This window comes from Parasteatoda tepidariorum, chromosome 9, assembly GCF_982258835.1.
Source record: "Parasteatoda tepidariorum strain Cologne lab strain chromosome 9, Ptep-v5.0, whole genome shotgun sequence".
Classification (NCBI taxonomy): Eukaryota; Metazoa; Arthropoda; class Arachnida; order Araneae; family Theridiidae; genus Parasteatoda; species Parasteatoda tepidariorum.
In genome coordinates, this window is record NC_141763.1 from 96,449,338 (window position 1) to 96,471,934 (window position 22,597).

Sequence of the window (22,597 nt, forward strand, 5' to 3'; positions counted from 1 at the left end):
AGCAATAGGTATTGGAACAGTGGATATTGCATTAAAAAACAGCACTATCACAGCTAGTGATGTTATACATGCTCCGGAACTCACCACTAACGTGCTCTCCATTTCTCAAATCGCCAAAAAGGGTAAGTCAATAATTTTTGACTCTGAAGGATGTAAGATATTGGATTCTAAAATTATAATTCCAAATAAAAATGTAGTTGCTACTGCATCAGAAAATAATGGACTATATGTGTTAGACACTGCTAACTTTTCTGCATCAACTGCCATACTAAACTCTCAAAACATCTGGCACCGTAGACTTGCTCACTTAAATAGAAGAGATATGAACATTTTAATAAATAAAATGTCCACTGGAATTAACTGCAACACTAATAAATCTGACACCTGTATTACATGCATCGAAGGAAAACTTTCAAGAACACCTTTTCCTAAAGAATCTAAAACCAAAACTAACTGCATTCTAGAACTTGTGCATTCAGATCTGTGTGGCCCAATGCAAACATTGTCTATTGGAGGAGCTCGTTATTTTCTAACATTCACCGATGATTTTTCAAGAAAATCTTTTGTTTATTTCCTCAAAAGTAAAGATCAAGTAAAAGAAACTTTTGTGAACTTTAAAGCTCTTGTTGAGAATCAAACCAACGGGAAAATAAAAACCTTAAGATCTGACAATGGATGTGAATATGTCAACACTGATCTTAAGAACTGCCTAAAGCTTTGTGGCATCAGACATCAAACAACTGTACCAAGATCTCCAGAACAAAATGGGACATCAGAACGCTTAAACAGAACTTTAGTTGAGAAAGCTCGTACTATGCTAATTGATTCAGGACTCTCAACTGAACTATGGGCTGAAGCTGTCTACACAGCCAACTACTTAAAGAATAGATCACCCACTAAAGCATTGAAAAACATGACACCTGAAGAAGCCTGGTCAGGAAAGAAACCAAACCTCTCCCACCTAAAAGTCTTTGGATGCAAAGTCATGGTACATATCCCTAATGTGAACAGAAAAAAGTTTGATCCAAAAGCCAAAGAAGGCATCTTTGTTGGATACAGTGAAGAAACAAAAGGATACCGTATTTTTAATCCTTCTACAAAGAAAGTTTTCATTAGTCGAGATGTTATATTCCTTGAAAATGACTTTTTAAATAAAGCAGATGACTCAACGTCAACAGAATCCCAAACTGCAGACATGACTGAAATCGAAAACATTTCCACTCCAACCACAACAGAGGAACCAGACACCACAGACAAGTCTTCAGACAATGAAGATGAAGATCCTTATAATCAAGACACAAATAGATACCCGAAAAGAGCTACGGCACCTAACAGAAAAATCTTTAACGATGACTTCATTGTGTATCAAGCAAATCTCTGTAGAGCTCAGGATCCAGAAACTTACGAAGATGCTATGCAATCTGACGAAGCTCAGAAATGGAAAGCTGCTCTGGAAGAAGAAATCGAAGCTCACAAACTAAATGGTACATGGGAACTCTGTGATTTACCACCTGGTAGAAAAGCCATTAAGAGTAGATGGACATTCAAAACAAAATTCAAACCAAATGGGGAAACAGAAAGACATAAGGTACGCCTAGTAGCTAAAGGATGCTCTCAAAAATATGGAATAGACTGTGAGGAAACCTTCTCACCTACAGTCAGAAACAGTTCTATCCGTTTTCTCATTGCTCAAGCAGCCAACTTGGATCTGGATTTAGATCAAATGGATGTTGTAGCAGCATTCCTACACCCAAAACTGGAAGAAGAAATTTACATGGAACTCCCTGACCTCCCTGAATATTTTCCTCACAGATATTGCAAACTGAACAAATCCATATACGGACTAAAACAAGCAAGTAGAACATGGTACATGGAACTAGCTGAAACCTTCAAAGACATAGGACTTTCCAGATCGAAAACTGATCCTTGCATCTTTGTTTCAAACAAGAAAGGAAAAATTTTAATAGTTGCCGTCTATGTAGACGACTTGCTGATTTTGTCGAATGACCGTAAGCAAAAAGAGAACCTCAAGACGAAGCTAAAACAACACTTCAAAATGAAAGATCTAGGAGAAGCCCACCACATTCTTGGAATGACCATCACAAGAGACCGTACAGAACGAATCATCAGTTTAGACCAAAGCACCTATATCAGAAACATGCTCAAAAGATTTAACATGCAAGATTGCAAAGAAACAACAACACCTTTCCCAACTGATCAAGTACTATCCAAAGAAATGTCTCCGAAGGACGAAAAAGAAAGGCAAGAGATAGGACAGATACCATATAGAGAAGCAGTCGGAAGTCTAATATATGCAGCTCAAGGAACACGTCCAAACATTGCATTTGCAGTGGGGGTAGTTAGTAGATATGCCAACAACCCAGGAAAACCTCATTGGATGGCTGTCAAAAGAATTTTCAGATACCTAAAAGGTACACTATCCAAAAGGCTAACTTTCCGGAAAAATGGACAACTACAAGGTTACACTGACTCAGACTGGGCCAACGACAAAGACGACAGAAAATCAACAACAGGTTTTGTCTTCTGCGAATCAAATTGTGCCATAATTTGGAACTCCAAAAAGCAACAAACAGTCGCCTTATCAACAGCAGAAGCTGAATACATGGCAATTTCTGCAGCATCACAAGAATTACTGTGGATTAAACAACTCAAAGAGGAACTGTTCAACCAAAAGATGGATGCAATAAAATTATACTGTGACAATCAAAGTGCTATAAAGATCAGTACCAACCCCATGCTATCATCTAGAGTGAAGCACATAGACATTCGTCACCATTTCATAAGAGAAAAAGTCGAACTTGGACTGATCCAGTTGTGCTACATTAATTCGAAATCCAATACTGCTGATGTACTCACCAAACCGGTGACTAGTGAACAACTTAAGAAGTTCAGTATTGTATTGGGACTTTCGTGAAGTGGGGGTGTGAAAATATCACTCAACTCTACTGAAACTTTCAGACACTGAATCTGGCAACACCATCGCCGAGACTCATCTGATCAGTCTGTTTACAAACACCGCGTCGTTCAGACGCTCATGTCATTCATTCGTAATTTCCATTCTATTTTTATTTACATCAAATAAATATTTTCAGTTGATACCTGTTTCCTACGTATCATTGCTCAAATTAAGCTCTCACTAACACCTTTCCTCCTTAAAGGAAAAGTAAATGATTTTTAAATCTTTTTTAAAAAATATTGTTATTTAGGTTAAAAAACAAGCAAATTGTAAGCCTTATTTTTTGCATTTTTGTTTTCTGTCATGATTAGGTTAGCAGAAATATTATACGAAAACCTTTCTCAAAGGAAACGAAATAAAGCAAATATTAGCCTTTTCAGCAAAAATATTAATAAATAATAAGAAAATATTTTGCAAAGGACCTTATTTAAGGAAAAGCAAATAAACGAGCATAAGACCATGATTTTGGATTGTTTTTTAAGATCTGCGAAAGTACAATACGAAAACTTTCTTTTAAAGGTTTCTCGACACAAGTATAAGTATTAGTTCTTTTTTAGAAACTTTTCATTCCAACAATCTCATTAAAAAATAAATAAAATTTTAAAAAATTTGAATCTGGTGTTTAAAATTGACTCTTCAATACTTTTTTACAAATTTTTTTTTTCGAATTTGGCTTTAGGGGTCCTATGCGTTGCGGTTCCTTTAAAATGTGTGGACTTCTCTCGTTCATTTTACATTATTACAAACCTAATTATGGTATATCAATAAAATATCCGCGTGAAGAGAATTTTATTTAAAATATTTATATACAGAAATTATTCGCCCAATAGTCTATTGTGAACTAGAGGGTCATCGATGTTAAGACTCCACGATTTATGACTAACGAGGAGTGATGGTGAAAATAAAATCAGCATTGTGCGCCTACATGTTTTATTCGTTTTCTAATCACCATCAGTAGAATTGATTGCTTATAGGAATAATTTTGATTCATTTTGAAATTGGAATTCATTTCAGAAATTTGATCTCTATAATTGATAAAAAATCGTCGAATAGTGTCAAGTTTCGAATAATGGCCATGAAAATTTTTGTGGCCAGTACTAAGACACCCTGGTTCAGTTTGTTTTAGGCGATAGTTCGGGTTCAACATGGAAGATAACGTGATCGATTGTAGCGGCTCTTGGGTGCTAATTGATGGATCGCTTCTACCACAAAATTATTTTCGGAACTTGAATGTAGTTTATCTATTGATTCGACTTCATATTTATGTATTGTGCGAAGCAAAATTACTTGTTTTAAATAACTTTTAATCTTATACGTAAATGGTTTACGTCTTGAGTCTCAATTTTTTATTTGTTCGAGGACATAATATTGTACATGCTAATTAATTTACGCAAACGACATTTTATGTTACAAAACCAGAAAAAAAATATTTTTTTCTCCGATGTATTTGAATTTTTGATCCTCAAAATATGGAAGGTAGGCAATATTTTAAAAGTTTTCCAGACTTAAAATATTGCCAAAGTTGTTTAGGCAGGAGAGCGATTGAATGTTTGGATCTTGTAATGTGTGGCACAAATAAATAGTCCAGGTTGGAAACTATTATTTATTCAAACTCTTCGTTTCCACAACACAAACAAATACACACACACACATATTCAACACATGAAATAATATATAAAAATCTCGAGCGAGAGAACGTTCAAAAGTCCGTGTTCTCATTTCAACTTCTTCGAACCAACTCCACATCTCCTCTCCCAAAAATGGCCCCCAATCGCCAAGATAGGCGCGCTTAATTCCATAAGTGTTATAATTTATTTCTGTCTCTGTTTATTAAAATGAAGAGTTAATAATCTTACGGAATTGAAATCTTACAATCTCTTAATGTTAACAAAGCTTTCTGTGTATTTCGCTATATTTGAAAAACTTTTTTAAGCGAATCATGAAGTTTTTGCACACTATTATAAGATTCGTTCATTCAAAGACAATTCTATGCAAAAATAACTTTAAATAAATATTATTTTTTATTTTATTTGCAAATTGTCGAAAACACTTTGCATTGAAAAATATAGAAATATTTTTTCATAATTTTTAAGAAAGTAATTTGAAAGGCAAAATGATAAATTTGAATGAAATCGGACTAATAGTTTCTAGGTAGTCCAATTCTAAAAAAAGTTATTTATGTAAAATTCGATTTCTGAAGAACACCACGATTGATTTCATTCAAATTAAATTTTTGATTTGCTTTAAAAGTTATACAAGGTGAAATTTGCAAAACTGGTGATACCATATTTTTCAGACGGCAGGTGCTTCTCCTGTTTTAAGGGTCTAGGAACTGAATCCCTCATAAAGTTAGACATTCAAACCAATAAGATCGAGTAGTAGTGTGTACATTAAAATCTGATCAATAGAAAAAATATTTTCAGGATTTTCCCTTTTTTGCGACCTGTTTATATATAAGTGCATACATCGTTATTACATAGCGCATGAATACATGCGTACATATATTGAAGATATATAAATTGTATATATACGTACAAACGTACGGGCGTACAAATATACCCACATTTACATAGATACACACATACATTATATATTCATATAAAGTATGTGTGTATCTACCTATATGTGAATTAACGTACATAAGATTATGCATACTTATATGTACTACTTAAAGTATCTATACGTATGTACGATACGCAAAAAATAAATGGACCATTCTAAATAACTTTTCCTCTAATGATCGTATCTTCACATTCAAGGACTCAATCTTAAACATTCGAGAGGATGACATATATGCTAATTAATTAGTGCCCACGATATTTTAAGTTACGAAATCAGACACAAAAACATACTTTCTCTGAACAAACATTCCTTTTTTATGGTGTTTCTTGGGTTTTTGATTCTCAAATTATAGGGGTGGCCGGAATCTGAAAAAAAAAATAGTCCCAATAGTTATAGTCAGAAGAGCGGTTCAAAGTTTGCACCCCTTAATGTTAATATATTTTACGTATGAGACTATATCCTGAGAGCATCTTAAATGAATTGAAATTTTTTTTGCACTCAATTAAAAAATTCGTTTGTCCAAAGCTAATTCCATGCAAAATATAAATTTTAGTCAAAATAATTATTTTTTATTATTTTATTAAATGATAGTCTAAAATATTTTGAATTTAAGTTAAACAGTTTTAAATGGCAAAGCGCGAAATTTGAACGAAATCAATCAAATAGCTGTTAAAAATTCGACTTTTTCAAAATTCAATTTTTCAGGTACTATTCGATCCATTTTACTCAAATGTTGTATTTTGCCATTTAAAATTTCCTTCTTTAAAATGTTATAAGAAATTGTATGCTTTAATAATCAAAAATTTTTCGGCTATTATAAAATAAAATTTAAAAAAAGTAAACATTTACTAAAAGTTATATTTTGTAAAGAATTATCTTTGGATAAACGAAATTTATATGTGTATGCAAAATAATTTTAATTCGTTTTAAAAGTTCTCAAGACACGGTGAAATAGGCAAAAGTAAAATTAACGTTAAAGAGTCTAAGCTTTGGACTCAGACCTCACTATTGGGACGATTTATTTCGGATTGCGAATACCCGTTAGACGGCTCTTTTGACCAACCTATTATTGAGACTATATTTCCCGAAGTGTGGCTACCCTCTGTATTTTGTGGGTCAGAAATGTGCATTCGTCGAGAAAAGGTATGTTTTTCAGAGAAAGTACGTTTTATTTTTGTCTAATTTCTTAACTTAAAATATGGTTTGCATTAATTAATTAACATATTTAAGATACTTTGAACCTTTAAGATTGAGTTCAAGAAGGTAAATATTCGATCATCTCGCAGTAGAGTGAACTTTAAGACACGGTTCCCAGTAGAACACCGAAGTCAAGGATCACTGGCTGCGGTCAGTGTGTGGATGTCCGATCACTTTGATCAACTAACAAAGGAACCAAAGGTGTGCGGTATCTATCCTAATTAAACTTTTCAACCATTAAGATCTCGATTTCACTCGCAGGTGGTCAAGCAGGAGATCCATCCCCTCTGCAGAGGATCAAAATTGAGTTGACATGTCTTCCTATCATCCTCAGGAATGTTTCCCAACTCTACACCAATAGCCCATAGTTCATAGTTAGTGCGACATAGACCAACAAAAACAACCGATCATTAGATCAAAAAATTTTCAGAGTGGTCTGCTTTTTGTTTTCAACAAATAATTTATTCATTCTACGTTCATATGACATACAATGTACTCACGTGTGCATGTACTATATGCATGTACTATTTAATTACAATGTTATTCATACTACGATATTTAAAGTGACCACATAAATATAATTATATACTGCGTGTGTATGCATGTATTTTTACTTATACGTGTGTATGCATGCATTTTTATTTATACGTGTATATGCACCTGTATACATATAATGTATGCATGCGTTCCTGTAGGTACAATATACGTTTGTGTCCATGTACGTACATACAATTCATGTGTATATGCATAAAATTTCATTCAATATACGCAAGTACGCTCACAAAAATTTCCTCTTATTTTTCAGAGAAAGGAGAATATCTGACGAGGAAATAATTTATTTTAATGAGGATTGTTTCGCTAATTCCTTCATGTTAAATATGTTGTATATTCACTGGTGGTTTTTATACCTGTAATATCATTTGTTTATGTATTGACGAAATAGTTGATTATGGTGTATCTGTTTTGTATTATTCACTAATGGTTATTATACAGATAATATTTTTATATAACAAAATACCTAATATAATTATGGCATATCTGATTTGTACTAATACACTTGTCATATACTAATTGTTATGATAATCATAATATTTATTTGTTGTTTTGTGTTAAAAAAAATATGTTTGGAGCTTCTACATTCATTAAACGATTTCTTTTAAAAAAATATTTTGTTATCATTAAGTTTCCTACATTTATCATATCATACATATTAAGTAAGAGATAAATAATCAGTTGCATTTTATTTATTTTGACAGAGGAAGATATTTCATGTTAATTTTCTTTGATATACAAAAAACTGAACATTTTTGCACTCATCAAAACTTCTCACACCGCATAAATTTCCGAATAAGAAAGACGAAAATATGCAGAACCTCTTTAAGTATTACATATGTTCTATTTATTTTATGTTTTCATTAATCAAATCGTTGTCCACGCCCTCATTGGCGAGATTGTAATGCGCCAAGCGTAGCTTTCTAACATTCTTTTCTCATTTAGTAAAAAATTACCAAACGTTACAGTCCACTTGACTCTATTAGCTCCGACATCTTTGGTCCTAGCGACCTGGAGCAGAACTAGCCTCAATATGAGCACAATTAACTCAATAACAAATCTTAATCGCCAACGTGGGGCAATTAAAACAAAAATAAACAAAATCCAAAAATTTTTGGAAGAACACTCAACGCAGCAGGATGCAAGCGCCGCTGCCATCATTCTCAAAAAGAAACTGAAAGTAGCAATGGAACTACAAGCATCGATATCAGAACTGATAAAAGGATATACGCTACTTCCGGAAGAAATTGATCTGAAAGATAATCTAGATGTTGCTCAAGATATAGAAGATGAAATCGAAGAAATAGAGGTAAAGATTAATATTTTACTCTCTAAAATTGATATTAATAAACCTAATGAAACGGAATCAAATGCTTCATGTACCAATATATATAAAATTCCGGATTTACCCCTACCTTTCTTTTCCGGAAAATATGAAGAATTTCAAAATTTTAAAATTCAATTTAATTCTATTATTGGAAATAATAAAGAGTTGAGCGACACACAACGACTGTGCTATCTTAAAAGCTGCCTCAAAGGCGAAGCAAAACGCCTTGAGTCAGCCCAAGATACATTTGAATCTTTATGGTCTTCACTTGAAGATAGATACGAGAACAAACGAGCAGTTATCGATTGCCATGTTAATAAATTATTAAATTTTTCAAGAGTCCCTGACGCTCCTAATCAGCTCATGCAATTAATCGATAACACTAAATGTAATTTACGAGCATTAAACTTGCTTGAATTTAAATCAAATGAGCTATCAGATACATTGATAATGCATATTTTATTCCAAAAACTCGATCCAGAAGTTAGAAAAAGTTTTGAAATGAAATTGTCGAAAAACGAAATACCCAAACTAGACAATTTTCTAAGTTTTTTGGAAGAACGTTCTAGAATTATGCAAGGTCTTAATATTAAAGAGGAAAGAAAGAAGCCCCATTTTAGTTCAAGGCCAAATACAGAGAAAATGTATTTAATTAAATCGAAAGTGAATAACCCATGTTTATTAGGTTGTAGGGAAAGCCATAAACTTTATAAATGCGATAAATTCAAACGAATGAGTGTAAATCAGCGAATTGAAATAGTAAAAACTCATAATTTGTGTTTTTCATGCTTAAATAAGCACTTTCCTAATCCTTGCATGTCTAAATACACTTGCTTTTGTAAAAGCAAAGATCATCATTCTTTACTTCATGAAAATATGAGAAATGAGTCATTTACATTTGATACAGCAGTAGAAGAGAAAAGGGAGACAGACATCTTGTCACCCCTCTCCCCTCCTTTCATTCCTTTGAACACTTTGTTTACGAATAAAAACGAAAATGCTAATTGCGTGATTTTAAATACGGCGGTTGTTTATATTAAAGATGGGCAGGGCATATTTAGACCATTAATAGCCACTTTAGATAGCTGTTCAAGTTCGAATTTAATAAGCAGTAGAGCTGCTAATTTATTGGGTTTAAAGAAACAAAAAACAAATGTTCCGATTTCTGGTGTTAATGACTCGTGCATTACAGCTAAATCATTTGTTCGTACCGAGTTAACAAATGAAGAAAATAATAAATCTTATTATTTAGACTTGTTAATAGTTCCAAAAATTGCGGTTCTTCCACCCACATTTGTAAACATATCGAATTTAAGTTTATCTGAAAGAATAAAACTTGCCGATAATAATTGGAATAAACCAAAACGAATTGATGCTCTTTTAGGAGCAGAATTATTCTTCGAACTATTGGGTACGAATAAAATTAAAATTAAGGATTCCCAATTAATATTAATTGAAACGTTTTTTGGTCATGTTGTATCGGGAGTTGCGAACAACTTTAATTCTAATTTAGAGAAAATTAACGATTCGTGTTTTTTACTTGCTGAAACCGAAAATCTTGATAAGGCGTTAACTTCCTTTTGGGAAATAGAACACGTAAACGAAAATAAACCAATGGTTGATAACGAATTAAACTATTGTAATAAGCATTTTTTAAATACTCACTACCGAAAAACAGATGGTAGATACGTGGTTGAATTGCCGATTAAAGAACAATATTCAACTAATATTTCATTAGGTGATTCAAAACAAATTGCGTCTAAGAGATTAAAACAATTATGGAATCGCTTAGATCGTGATCCTAAATTAAAAGAATTGTACATTAGTTTTATTCGCGAGTACGAATCTTTAGGTCACATGGAAGAAATTTGCGATGATTCAATTCCGGATGAAGGATATTTTTTACCCCATCATGGTGTATTGCGACCGTTCAGCACTTCAACTAAATTAAGGGTTGTTTTTGATGGGAGTTGTAAAACTACGAATGGAATGTCCTTAAATGATTTTTTATGTAAAGGCGGAATCCTACAGGACGATCTTTTTACAATTATGGTTCGTTTTCGAAAGCATATTTTCGCATTTACGGCCGATATAAATAAAATGTTTCGGCAAATCGAAATAAATCCGTTGCAAACTAAATATCAAAAAATTTTGTGGAAAGAGGGGAGGGAGGAACCTCTAAAGGTGTACAATTTGAAAACCGTTACCTATGGTTGTACATCCAGTCCCTATCTTGCTACAAGAGTTCTACATCAAATTGCAACCGATGAAGAAAAGGATTTTCCTATTGCCTCTAAGGTTCTAATGGAGGATTTCTATATGGATGACTGCCTTTCGGGGTCAAGCAGTATTGAGGAATTTAATGAACTAAGACAACAACTAACTAAGCTCCTTCAAAAGGGACAAATGAAATTACATAAATGGCGTTGTAATGCCATTGATACTTCAACGGAATCATCTCAATCGTTTCCCTTCAAACAAGATTGTGCAGATACTACAATAAAAACTCTGGGAATACTGTGGAATAGTAGAAAGGATACTTTTCACTTCAATGTCACAACGGTTTTAAGCTCGAATTACACTAAGCGTGAAGTGCTAAGCCAAATTGCTAAAATCTTCGACCCATTGGGCCTACTTGGTCCTGTCATCTGCAGTGCTAAAATATTCATGCAGCAATTGTGGCTTTTAAAATGTGAATGGAACGAAATGATTCCACCTCACGTCTACCAAAAATGGGACAAATTTTTACGATCTCTTTCTTACTTAGAAACTTTGCATATCCCAAGATGCATTATGATCCTGGAACTAACGATTATTCGACTTCATGGCTTTGCAGACGCCAGTGAAAAGGCCTACGGTGCCTGCATCTACATACAAACTGTTTCCAATTCCAATGTGCCTTCCAGTCAGCTAATTTGCAGCAAAAGCAGAGTGGCTCCTATTAAGACCATAAGTATCCCCAGACTTGAACTTTCAGCTTGCTTACTATTGTGTCAACTCATGCATCGAGTTATTTCATCTCTAAAATTTAAATTCGATCAAGTCATCTTGTACTCCGATTCCACGATCGCATTAGCTTGGATCAAGACCTCACCCCATCTTCTTAAGACTTTCGTCAGCAATCGAGTGGTACAGATACAAGAACTGTCCAAGGACTTTCTCTGGAAACACATTGCATCAGAATTTAAACCGGCAGATGCCTTGTCCAGAGGTCAAGATGCCTTTGTTTTTTCTACCAATAAACTTTGGTGGAAAGGCCTTGTGTTCCTGAGTGAGAACATAATTAAAAACAATGAACCTGAACTAGATTTAATTCCTGATTGTGAACCTTTTCAGAAAGAACTGAAACCAGTTCTGCTACTGACTTCAATCACCAACAATGACTTTATTGATGACTTTTTAAATCTTTCAAATAATTACATGAAACTAATAAGAATTTTAGCTTTTATTTTTAGGTTTCTTTCAAATTGTAGAAATGTGAATAAATTTAGGGGTCCTCTCAATGTAAAAGAATTAGATAAAGCCAGAAATGTTATTATAAAACAGGTGCAAGGTGAGTACTTTGTTGCAGATATCTCAGCCTTAAAAAAAGGTAAGCCTGTTCCTGTAAATAGTAAATTGAAATTTTGGAATCCCTTTTTAGATCAGGATGGTTTGCTCAGAGTTGGTGGTCGATTGACCAATTCTAATTTGAATTATAATTCTGTTCATCAAATAATATTACCACCTGGTCATAAACTTTCTAAGATTATTTTTTCTTATTTTCATTTTAGAGATTTGCATGTTGGTCCTCAAGGACTATTAAATACAGTACGACAAATTTTTTGGCCAATCAGTGGCAGAAAATTAGCTCGTCAAGTTGTGCACGATTGTGTGCAGTGTTTTAAAATAAGGCCAACAGTCTCTTCTCAAATAATGGGTGATCTCCCTCCTGAGAGGGTGATTCCTAGCCCACCCTTCTCGAACGCAGGACTTGACCTGTGTGGTCCATTTTGGATTAAATATCGTAACCAGAGAAAGGGGTTATATAACAAAGTATATGTAGCTATTTTCATATGCATGGTCACTAAAGCTGTACATTTTGAATTATTGTCTGACTTAACAGCTAGTGCTTTAATAGCTACACTTAAACGGTTTTTTGCCCGCAGAGGTAAAAGTTGTACTATATCTTGTGACAATGCGTCCAATTTTGTTGGCGCTTCGGCGGAGATAAGCAAATTCTTAAAGTCTTTAAATGCTAAAAAAGATAATTTATCTGGTTTCCTTTCATCGGAGCAAGTACTGTGGAAATTTCTACCCCCTCGTTCACCAAATTTTGGCGGATTATGGGAGAGAGGAGTCGGACAATTCAAATATCACCTTAAAAGAACCATTGGTTCTACGAAATTAACAATTGAAGAATTTTTAACTATAACTATTCAAATAGAAGGTATTCTTAATTCCCGTCCTCTTTCTCCTATGTCATCTGATCCAGAAAATTATGAAATTTTAACTCCTGGACATTTTTTAATTGGAAGAGCAATTAATGCACTTCCTGAGCAAAATTTGATTGATTTTAAAGAAAATTTGCTTAACCGATGGCAGAAAACTCAAAAAATTGTTCAAACAATTTGGAAAAATTGGTGTAACTCTTATTTCAGTCATTTACAACAAAGATCAAAATGGTTGTTTCAAAAACAAAATGTAAAACCAGGTATGATGGTTCTGGTAAAAGAAAGCAATTTACCTATATGTAAATGGGTTATAGGACGAATTTCTGAAATTATCACCGGTAAGGATGATAATGTCCGTGTGGTTTTCGTACGCACACCTCATGGAATTTTCAAAAGAAGCATTTCAAATATTGCTGTATTACCAATTGTTAACAATACTTAAATTTATATGTTGAATTCAAAATGTGAAAAAATAATTGTATTAATATTGCTTAAATTTGTATTTTTATTATTATTTTTATTATTATTGTTATTTTTATGATTATTGAAACATTCAAATGTCAGAATATTTCAATGGGGGCCGGGATGTCCACGCCCTCATTGGCGAGATTGTAATGCGCCAAGCGTAGCTTTCTAACATTCTTTTCTCATTCAATAAAAAATTACCAAACGTTACAGTCCACTTGACTCTATTAGCTCCGACAATCGTCAAATAAAAAAAACTTCATATTAAACGATATTTTAACTTGTAAATCTCGAAGTTCTAAAAGCAAAGTAAGCCAGACTGATAAAAAATGACTGTTTTCCCCAAAATAATCAAGCAAAATAGATGAATTTCTCGGATTGAGAAGCTATAAGAAGTAAAATATAAAACGAATAATGAAACGCGCCGTCACACAATCGTGGAAGAGATGACATCACGTTCAGAATGACGTTTTAGCTGACGTACACTAGCAATAGTATTAAATTGCATTGTCAATGAAAATCTCATGACAAGGTAGATTTTAGATGACCATACGAAACGCTGCAAACGGAAACCTTATAATTATGTAGATTTAGGATGATTTTCATCTTAGAACTAGCGTTATTCAAGTTTTTTTTTCTCACTTGAAAACCCTAAAACCACCTCGTTTTAAGGTTGTTAGGCAGAAGGTTGTTTTCCAAGGTTTTGGATTAGGGTAATGTGCGCAGAATAGAGCAGATTGTCGCAGACCTCGTTTTAAGGTTAGAAGGTTTACACGTAAACCGTGTTAAAAACCCTTTTTAGGTTTACATGAAAGGGTTTTTGTTGGGGGAAAAAAACCTTATATTGCTATCTGGGTTTCATTTGCCAACCTTCAAATATAAAGGCTTTTGAAGCATTAGTGGAATTTTACGCTGGAGATTTGGATACCTGTAAAGAAAGCCTTAAGTCTGAGCTAAAACTCTGGTATAAAAGATTAAAAAGGATTAGTGAAGACGGAGGTAGTGTTCCAAAAACTGCGGCGGATGCTCTTGGAATGTGCAATAAAGATATAACACCAAACATTTTCAAACTCCTAGAAATATTGGTCGTTCTACCTGTTTCAACGAGTGCAAACGAAAGATCCTTTTCGACTTTGCGCCGTTTGAAAACTTATTTACGCAACTCAACGGGAAATAATAGAATGAATGGATTGGCGCTCTTAAGCATTCATAGAAAATTTACCCCAGCTGTAGAAGACATTTTAAACGAACTTGCAAAAAAAAAACCGTCGTTTGGATATTACTGTATAAATCAAGAAATTTTTAGCGTGTTTGTATACTGGTTTAATTCCCTATTTGTAGGTAAGTTATTTTTTGGTTAAATTCATTGATTTTCTATGGAATATTCACATTTATACAAATATTATTATTGTTACAGTATGAGTAGTTTTTCCTGGCTTTATTTATTCCTACTTCTTAATAAAAATAAAATATTTTAACTCTTATTATAAAAAAATTATATTCTTAAACTTAAAAAATAAAAACAAAATTTAACTAAATAAAAAGTCAAAATTGTCTAGCTGTCTAAATTAGGGAAATAATAGTGCTTTATTACATACTCGAATTTCTTTTAGTAATTTTTGAAAATTATGACCCCCCCCCCTTGAAAAAATTCTGCGTACGCCACTGTGGGGTTGCTTACGGTGTAAGGACACGAGCGATTAATCCTCACTTCGGCCGGATCACGCTATTGGTCGTAGATGACATCACTGTTTGGGGCAAGGGACATGCTGTGTATTGCATAGTAAATTGGCGACAGATCTTTCAAACGAGCTCTGTTTACTCGTGGTATTAATATTTCTTGTTTTTATCTATTAATGTTTTCTTGTTATTATTAATTATGAATCAGGTGATTTTCCGAAAAATATTTAAACGAAATAAAAATTTATACGAGCATATAAGAAACGTTCATAAAGCTGATGTAAAAACTGGAAATTTGAAATGTCCTATGAATGGGAATGAATGAATCAAAAAGTAATAAAGACAATATTCACATTTTGAACAGTTTTGTGATAATTTTTATTAGAATCTAAGTAAGTGATATTAAACAATACTGCTTTTACGTCATGGACAACTGGGGCTGATCTAGAAATGCAGGGGGGGGGGGGAAGCTAAGCACAGAACTTTGGTCATTACTTTGAACTAAATTTAAGTGTTTGGTTATAAAGTTTTTAAAATTATTCATAACACAACTAAATAAAGATGTATCAGTAAATTTGAGCTTATATTTATATCAACTTCGTTACTTTATAACTGTAAAAGATAATTCTCAAGGAAAAGCTACAATAAGAAAAAAAACGTATTTGTAATATTACTCCTCCATCTTATATTTGCAAAAACATTCATTATCTATATATATATTTCTCTTACACGGCGATAAAAAAAAGCCTCATTACAACTCCCCGAATGGCAACGCTAGAAAATAGACCAATGATTACCGCTAAAAATGTCACATGCCAAATCTAGATAAGATGGCTCAACATATAGCGCTTTTAAAAACGGAAACTGAAATAACCAGTGAGAGCATAAGCTAGGCAGAAGTCTTTGTCGATAGATCTCTATTTTAGTTTTTTGTCGAAAGCGTTTTTTTTTTTCGCGAATTTATGTATTACGAATTTATTTGACAATTTTTGATTTTATATCACGAATTTATTTGTTTTACTAGAATTTATTTGTTTATGCAGGTTTTTCCATTGCAATTCACGTATTTCAATTTTTAATAGACTTAATTATAGCCAAAATTTTAATCTTTTTAAAGAGATATCAGTTTTAGAAATTTTATCTTAAGATTTTATACTATAGCACATTTCTAATAGATTTAATGAATTACATGTCATTTATATGAATTCAAATTTATTTTAAGGACTCAGTACTTACTGAAAAGATGTAATTTTTTTCAGAAAAAAAAGTTGTTATATGGATTTGAATGATTGTTTTGAATTCTTAGAATTTTGTGCATTTGCAGTGTACCTAAGTTAGTAGCGAGCGAAGCGAGCTTGGTTTGCGGAGCAAACCATATAACATTGCGTAGCAATTTTCGGGGGTTGGCGAGCGTTAGCGAGCAGGGGGCGCAGCCCACTAGTATTTATTTATTATAGCTTTTATGAATTTCAATCAATTAAAGTCCCGCAGTGGACTGATCGTTAAGACACGGTTCCCATCAGATCACCGAAGTCAAGCATCACTGGCTACGGTCAGTGTGCGGGTGGGTGACCACTTGGATCAGTCTGCGTAGGGACCGAGGGTGTGCGGCATTGGTCCTCGTTAAACTGTGCTACCGTAAAGTGCTTGACTTCACGTTCAGGTCGTCGGGCTACCGAAGCAGGGGTGCTATCCCCTCCGCAGAGGATCAAAATTGTGATGGCATATCTTCGGATCATCCTCCGGGATGTTTCCCAGACCGTCGCCAATAGCCCATTGTGCAGCTCTAGTGCGACGTAAATTAACAACAACAATCAATCAATTAAAACAAAAATATTGTCTGAAATACTGAAGACGACATTTACCTATTTCCCCCACATTAACGACGACATAATATTATGTAAACTTTTACAAGGAAGAAATAAATCTCGAAGCACATGTTAATACAAAATTTGTCGCCAAAATCAAACAAACACCTGCCAATAGCCACTATCTCTCTTCCCCCAAATAGTGATGCAATTTTCAACGAAGTGTCAACGAAGGTAACCGTTGCCTCCGGAACAGTTTTACATGGTGGCCAATGAGAGCTGCAATCGCAAACAAACTTCATCCCTCACTCTACGTCATGGATAGGCGAGCTAAAAGCAAAATACTGCAAGGAGCTCTAAAAAATGCAAAGGGTCACCATCAACAGTTTAGAACAGTTATTCTGCATGTGCATTCCGAGTAAAGAGAAAGTTTTCATTAATTCCTAATTAATGACTCTATCTTCTTTGTGCTGAAAGAAAACCTTATTAATGTGTAAAGAAAAAAAGCAATCAAAGTAAGGAAACATCGTCTACATAATAAAAGTAGAGGTGAGTATTATTGCCTGATGTATAATTCAACATGTTAAAATAAAATAAAAACAGTTTAAGAGGGTTTTTTTTAAGCATTTAAGTTATGACAAGTCATTCATGCAGTGTGTGTCAACTATTTTAAATGCTCTTATCCTGAAAGTTTGTTGTCTGATTCTCTCTTTTTCAAGATTTGTGATGATTTAGTAATGTGTTGTACAAGTGATATATGTACATTATGTGTCACGTAAGAAGAAAATTTAGTTTTCATATTCCTTAGAAATGCGATCGTAGGAGATATTTCTCAACTACAATCGCCAAGGTGCCAAATAGATTTTACACTTGCAAATTTTTTGAAGAAAAAAAAGCATGTAGATGTTTGCTTGAGCTAAGATGGAATTCGAAGTACACTCCACTTCTTCATCGGTTGTGATGCCCCTAGGCGACTGAGATAATGTCCGTAGAGATAAAAGAAATATCAAGTCCTTTTTGGAGATGGGCATGATTTGAAGTAATTGATCATCATTCCGAAGGGAAAGACCCCTTGACTAAAGTTTGAAGTAAAACGAGCACTTCTTGGTCTTTCAGGATCGCTAGACATAGTTTTGCCTCCCCGGCCGGATCGATGATTAGAGCCCCCACGTGAAGGAGCATAGCCTAATCGTGACATGATTCAATCCGTTGAGCAAGAGTTGTGCTGGAAATTTTTTGAAAAGTTGCCGCAGCTGGGATTCGAACCTGCGCCCCTCACCCCAACCGTGAGTTACTAGTACTGTGTGTTTACCACCAGAGCACTCCAACACTAGATATTTGCTAGGGTGTGGCTACAATTTATACCTTTCGATTTGGTTCCTTTCCGTGATGATTTTTAATTCCTCGCGGCCCACTGCATGGAAGGTGCCAAGAATTGGCAATTATCTGGCCACGGATCACATTACAGAAATCTCCCCTGATTATTATATATATTGCCTCAAAGAATTTTGTTTTTATAAAGAATAGCTCTTTTCCCATACCGATTTTTTAAATATTTTTCATGCACATTAAAAGTAAGTGGAATTATGAAAATAAATTCACAGCAAAATTAGACTCTTTTGGGGTTATTCCAAATCAAATCATACAGAGTTTTTCAAAAATGGTTCCCTCTATCTCAGGTTTTGACAGGGTTTCCACCAGGGCTCGAAAAAACTAAGAAATTTTACCCGTCCCCGAGGACGGCTTGTCCAACAATGTACCCGTCCTCCTTTGAAACTAACCCGTCGCTTCTAAATTAATAAAAATATTATTTTTTCTTATTTATTACAAACATTTATATAAATTACACAATGAATTAGTAGCTACTAGGATTACATTATACAGTAATAAAAGAAATACTAGGTTACTAATAGTAAAACCTAGTATTTCTTTTATGAAATAATTTATTTCTTTTATGAAATAATTTAAATGACAAAGATCAAGTTATCTGGAATGTCATTTTATCCGAGGATAGTGCATTTTTTAAATGAATCAAATATGACGTTTGCCAGTTCCACAATCACGCCTATGATTTACAGAGGCTTCTGCACAGAAATCTGAAAGGGGTTTTCCATATAGGTGGATGTTCATAAATGCGTTTTACACTTACGTAATGTGTTTTCATTGCTGAAAAGTCCCTTTCAACTGCTATAGTACTCCCAGGCGGAAAAAACATCAATCTACCATGCGCAGTATGTTGCTGTGCTGGATTTCTAGATTAGAGGGTCATTTTAGAAGTGAGGCGCTAGACTCTGTATCACGAACATTAACGGGAAAATGGCCGTCTGCGCGGACGTCTGATTCGAGAAATTTGTTGTCCGCGGTAAATCTTTGACCGCCAAGGACGGGTGGTTTTTCGAGCCCTGGTTTCCACCTAACAGGGAAAATGGAAAAAAATACACTGAATTTAAAAATCCCCTTAATAACTGCGAAAATGGTGGGAATTATGAGTTTTTATTTTTGTTTTTTTTTTGGAAACTGAAAAATTCAGGGAATTTTGTTATTTTTGTCTTTAAAAAGAGGGTAACCACTCAGTGCAATTTGTAAAATATTTAAGGATGATATTTCAACTATATTAAACTAGTTAATTTACTATAGCATTATTTGTTTTAAATATGTTCAACTGTTCCAATTGTCCTTAAGTTTTTCCAACAATTATTAATAGAATAGCTAGCCCAATACTGCTCATACAGTTGTGTTTTTCCTTTTAATATATTCTGTATAATATGTACAGGGAAAATATGTGGTATTTTTTCTTCAGTTTTGAGTGGCAACCCTGTTTGAGGAAGACTTGTACACCTAAAGGATTTTTAATGCTGATTTCTAAAATATCAATAATATTCAAATTAGTAAAAAGTTATAAGAGTTTATATTTTTGCTAAAAGTGCTCGTTGCTACCATTTTGATTTGCATATCAAAAGCTATGAATGGCTGTAACTCATCTAATATTTGTCCCAGAAGAATTACTTTATTTTCTTCAGAATAAAGTAATCTGTAATTTAAGCATAATTTCATACAAATAAGTGTCCTAATTCTCTAGTACATAGGTATATTTTGCAGTTTTTTGATCAATTTAGTTGAGCAACTTCAAAAGCTGTTTGCCTCTCTTTCATTTAACAAAAAATAGACTAAGACAGTTGAAAGTGCATACTAACATCTGGTAAAAATTGATAAATTTAATAGGTAACTACATATTTTTTTTCAAGTTCTTATAAATTGAAAGTACTTGCCAATTGGTGCTTTTTATGGATTGATTGTTACTAAAGTAGTAAAAAATTGTTAGAAATAAGCGAAATAAAGTAAAAAAATTATGAAGTAAATGTATATTTGTGCATGTATTTTTTAAAAAAACAATTTTTTTAGGAATTCTTATGCATTTAAGAATATTTGTAGATTACTTTTATCACGTGAATGTTTCATGTAATTCACCTCTTTCAATTTGAAAAAAGAAAGAAAAAAAATTTTAAGTGAAGGATAGTTGAAAGCCCAAATTGACATCTCTTTAAAAAAAATACAATAGCAATAAATACATATTTAAATTTTTTTTTTTTTTTAGATTGTTACAAAAGTAGTATAAAATAAGAAATTAGCAAAATAACGAAATAAATGTATTTTTGTGCATGCAATGTATAATTTTTTTAAGAATTCCTATACATTAAGAGTAGGTTATTTACTTTTATCAGGTGAATGTTACTTAAGTTGTATAAAATGATAGGAAATACAGTAGAGTTCGGATAATTGGAAAGTTGTTTAAAATCTAGTGTAAATGATTATTATTTATGCAAACTTCCCTTCACACTTTTTGTAGACTTCGGACTGGCAGTACTATCTAAAATTGCTCTGGCATGTTTAAAAGTTTTTTTTTTTCAATTTTTAAATATATATTTTTTTTTTCATTTCGAATTAATTTAATCATATTTCAGTTTTTACAATATTTTTGTTAATTACTGATTTTACCACATTTTTCTTTACTTTCCATTGCAAAAGAAATCAAGCTAAGATTTTTCTTCAAAGAAGATGCTTTTTTTTTTTTTTTTTGAGCAGCCATATCTTTTATTATCAAGGCCGAATTAAGAACCTCAGAGGCCCTAAGCACTCACATTTTTGGATGCTCCTTAATTGTGATTAAGAAGATCAATGCAAATAAAAAAAAAATATTTGTCTTAAAAAAAATTAAAAATAAATGCATTTATATAACAACCAAATTAACAACATTATAACAACACTTTTCGCAGAGAATCTGGTGGAAATCAACATTTTTCAATTAGCGCAAGTTTTTCAAGACTAATCGAGTATTCTTCGGTTTTAGAGCAAAACTAAAATTATTTCGACATTTCTGGTATTTCATTTTTAAAAAAATTTCATGACCCATAAGCTATTTTTTATTTTATTTTAATTCTATAAAATATAACCTAATTTTTGATTCAAACTTTCCAGGTGTTTTAGAATATGCTTTTAAATTTTTTGCTAAAAATATTTTCACTGTGGGTGTCTAGTTAATATTCATGTAAAAAAATGATCAAACTTTAACCAATTTTTAAGGAGAATAAAAAACTGAATTCAGTTAATGAAATTAACAATCAATAAAAATAACGAACCACTTTTTTTAATCTCTGAGAATGTTGAGAAACCTGTGACAGTGAATTTATAAAAGATTTCTTATTATATACGGTAGGGGTGCACAACCTGTTTGAGTGAAGGGCCACATGCTCAGCAGATTGACCAACGAAAGGCTGCATGCCAAAATATTTAGACAAACATATTGACAGCAATTGTAGGTAGTAATTGTTACATAAACATCATTGTTCTAGGCACTAAATTCTTTTTGTTAGTTAACCTTATAATATCTTTGCATAAAATTAAATACTTTTAAGTGATTTAATACTTTTTTGTGGTTTTTAAAATTAGAAACTGCAAAACTGATTACTTAAGGGGAAGAAAAAAAACAGAATAAGAAAATCAGAAAAAAATTTAGATAAATTGAAATAATTAAAACCTATGGAAAAATTCATGTTTTTTTAAAATCATTTTACATAATACAAAAGTTCATTTAAACATAAATTTTAACATTAAAAAATTTGCTCATGAAATTAATTTAAAAAAAATCATATTCAAGTTATTAAAATAAATGCAAGTTAAATACTTTGATTTAAAGAAAGTTTTTATAGGGTTAAAAATGATTAAAATTAAAACAAAACCCCGTCAGCGGAAAATAAGATTTAGCATTTAGTAGGGAATGTACTTTAACTTAACATTTATTTTATTTTATATTTGTTTTATTTTATATTTGTTTTATTTTATAAGACATTTATTTTAAATTAATTATGAGGGGCAGGGGCCGAGAGAGGGAAGACGAAGAAAGAAAGAAAACATTAATTTTAAAAGAACTATTTTCCTTAATGATAAAAAACTATTAACTAACTTTTTATGACAAATATTTTTTTAACATGACACTTACTATTTACAATTAATACACATATATTATATTAACAATTAAAACAATTTACATTACTTTATGAAATTTATCTTGATACATTTTTTTACGGTTAAAATTTGA

The 22,597-nt window shown here is 32.6% G+C and overlaps 1 protein-coding gene across 1 annotated transcript; it reads left to right on the forward strand.

Annotated features, from left to right (window-relative positions):
• Nucleotides 1–8,321: 8,321 nt before the first annotated feature.
• LOC147804375 (uncharacterized) lies at nt 8,322–13,490 on the forward strand. Its single transcript, XM_087151546.1, has 5 exons — nt 8,322–8,597; nt 9,414–10,026; nt 10,354–11,971; nt 12,089–12,168; nt 12,259–13,490. The coding sequence occupies exons 1-5, from the start codon at nt 8,322–8,324 to the stop codon at nt 13,488–13,490; spliced, it is 3,819 nt and encodes a 1,272-aa protein (XP_087007672.1).
• The last annotated feature ends 9,107 nt before the right edge of the window (nt 13,491–22,597 follow it).

What these genes read in the sequence shown, in the direction of transcription:
- LOC147804375 (XM_087151546.1), top strand. Translation starts at nt 8,322, where the DNA reads ATGAGCACAATTAACTCAATAACAAATCTTAATCGCCAACGTGGGGCA. An exon ending in AAAGAACTGAAACCAGTTCT is followed by an intron (nt 11,972 to 12,088) that starts GCTACTGACTTC and finishes TTCAAATTGTAG; the next exon opens with AAATGTGAATAAATTTAGGG. An exon ending in TATTATAAAACAGGTGCAAG is followed by an intron (nt 12,169 to 12,258) that starts GTGAGTACTTTG and finishes ATCCCTTTTTAG; the next exon opens with ATCAGGATGGTTTGCTCAGA.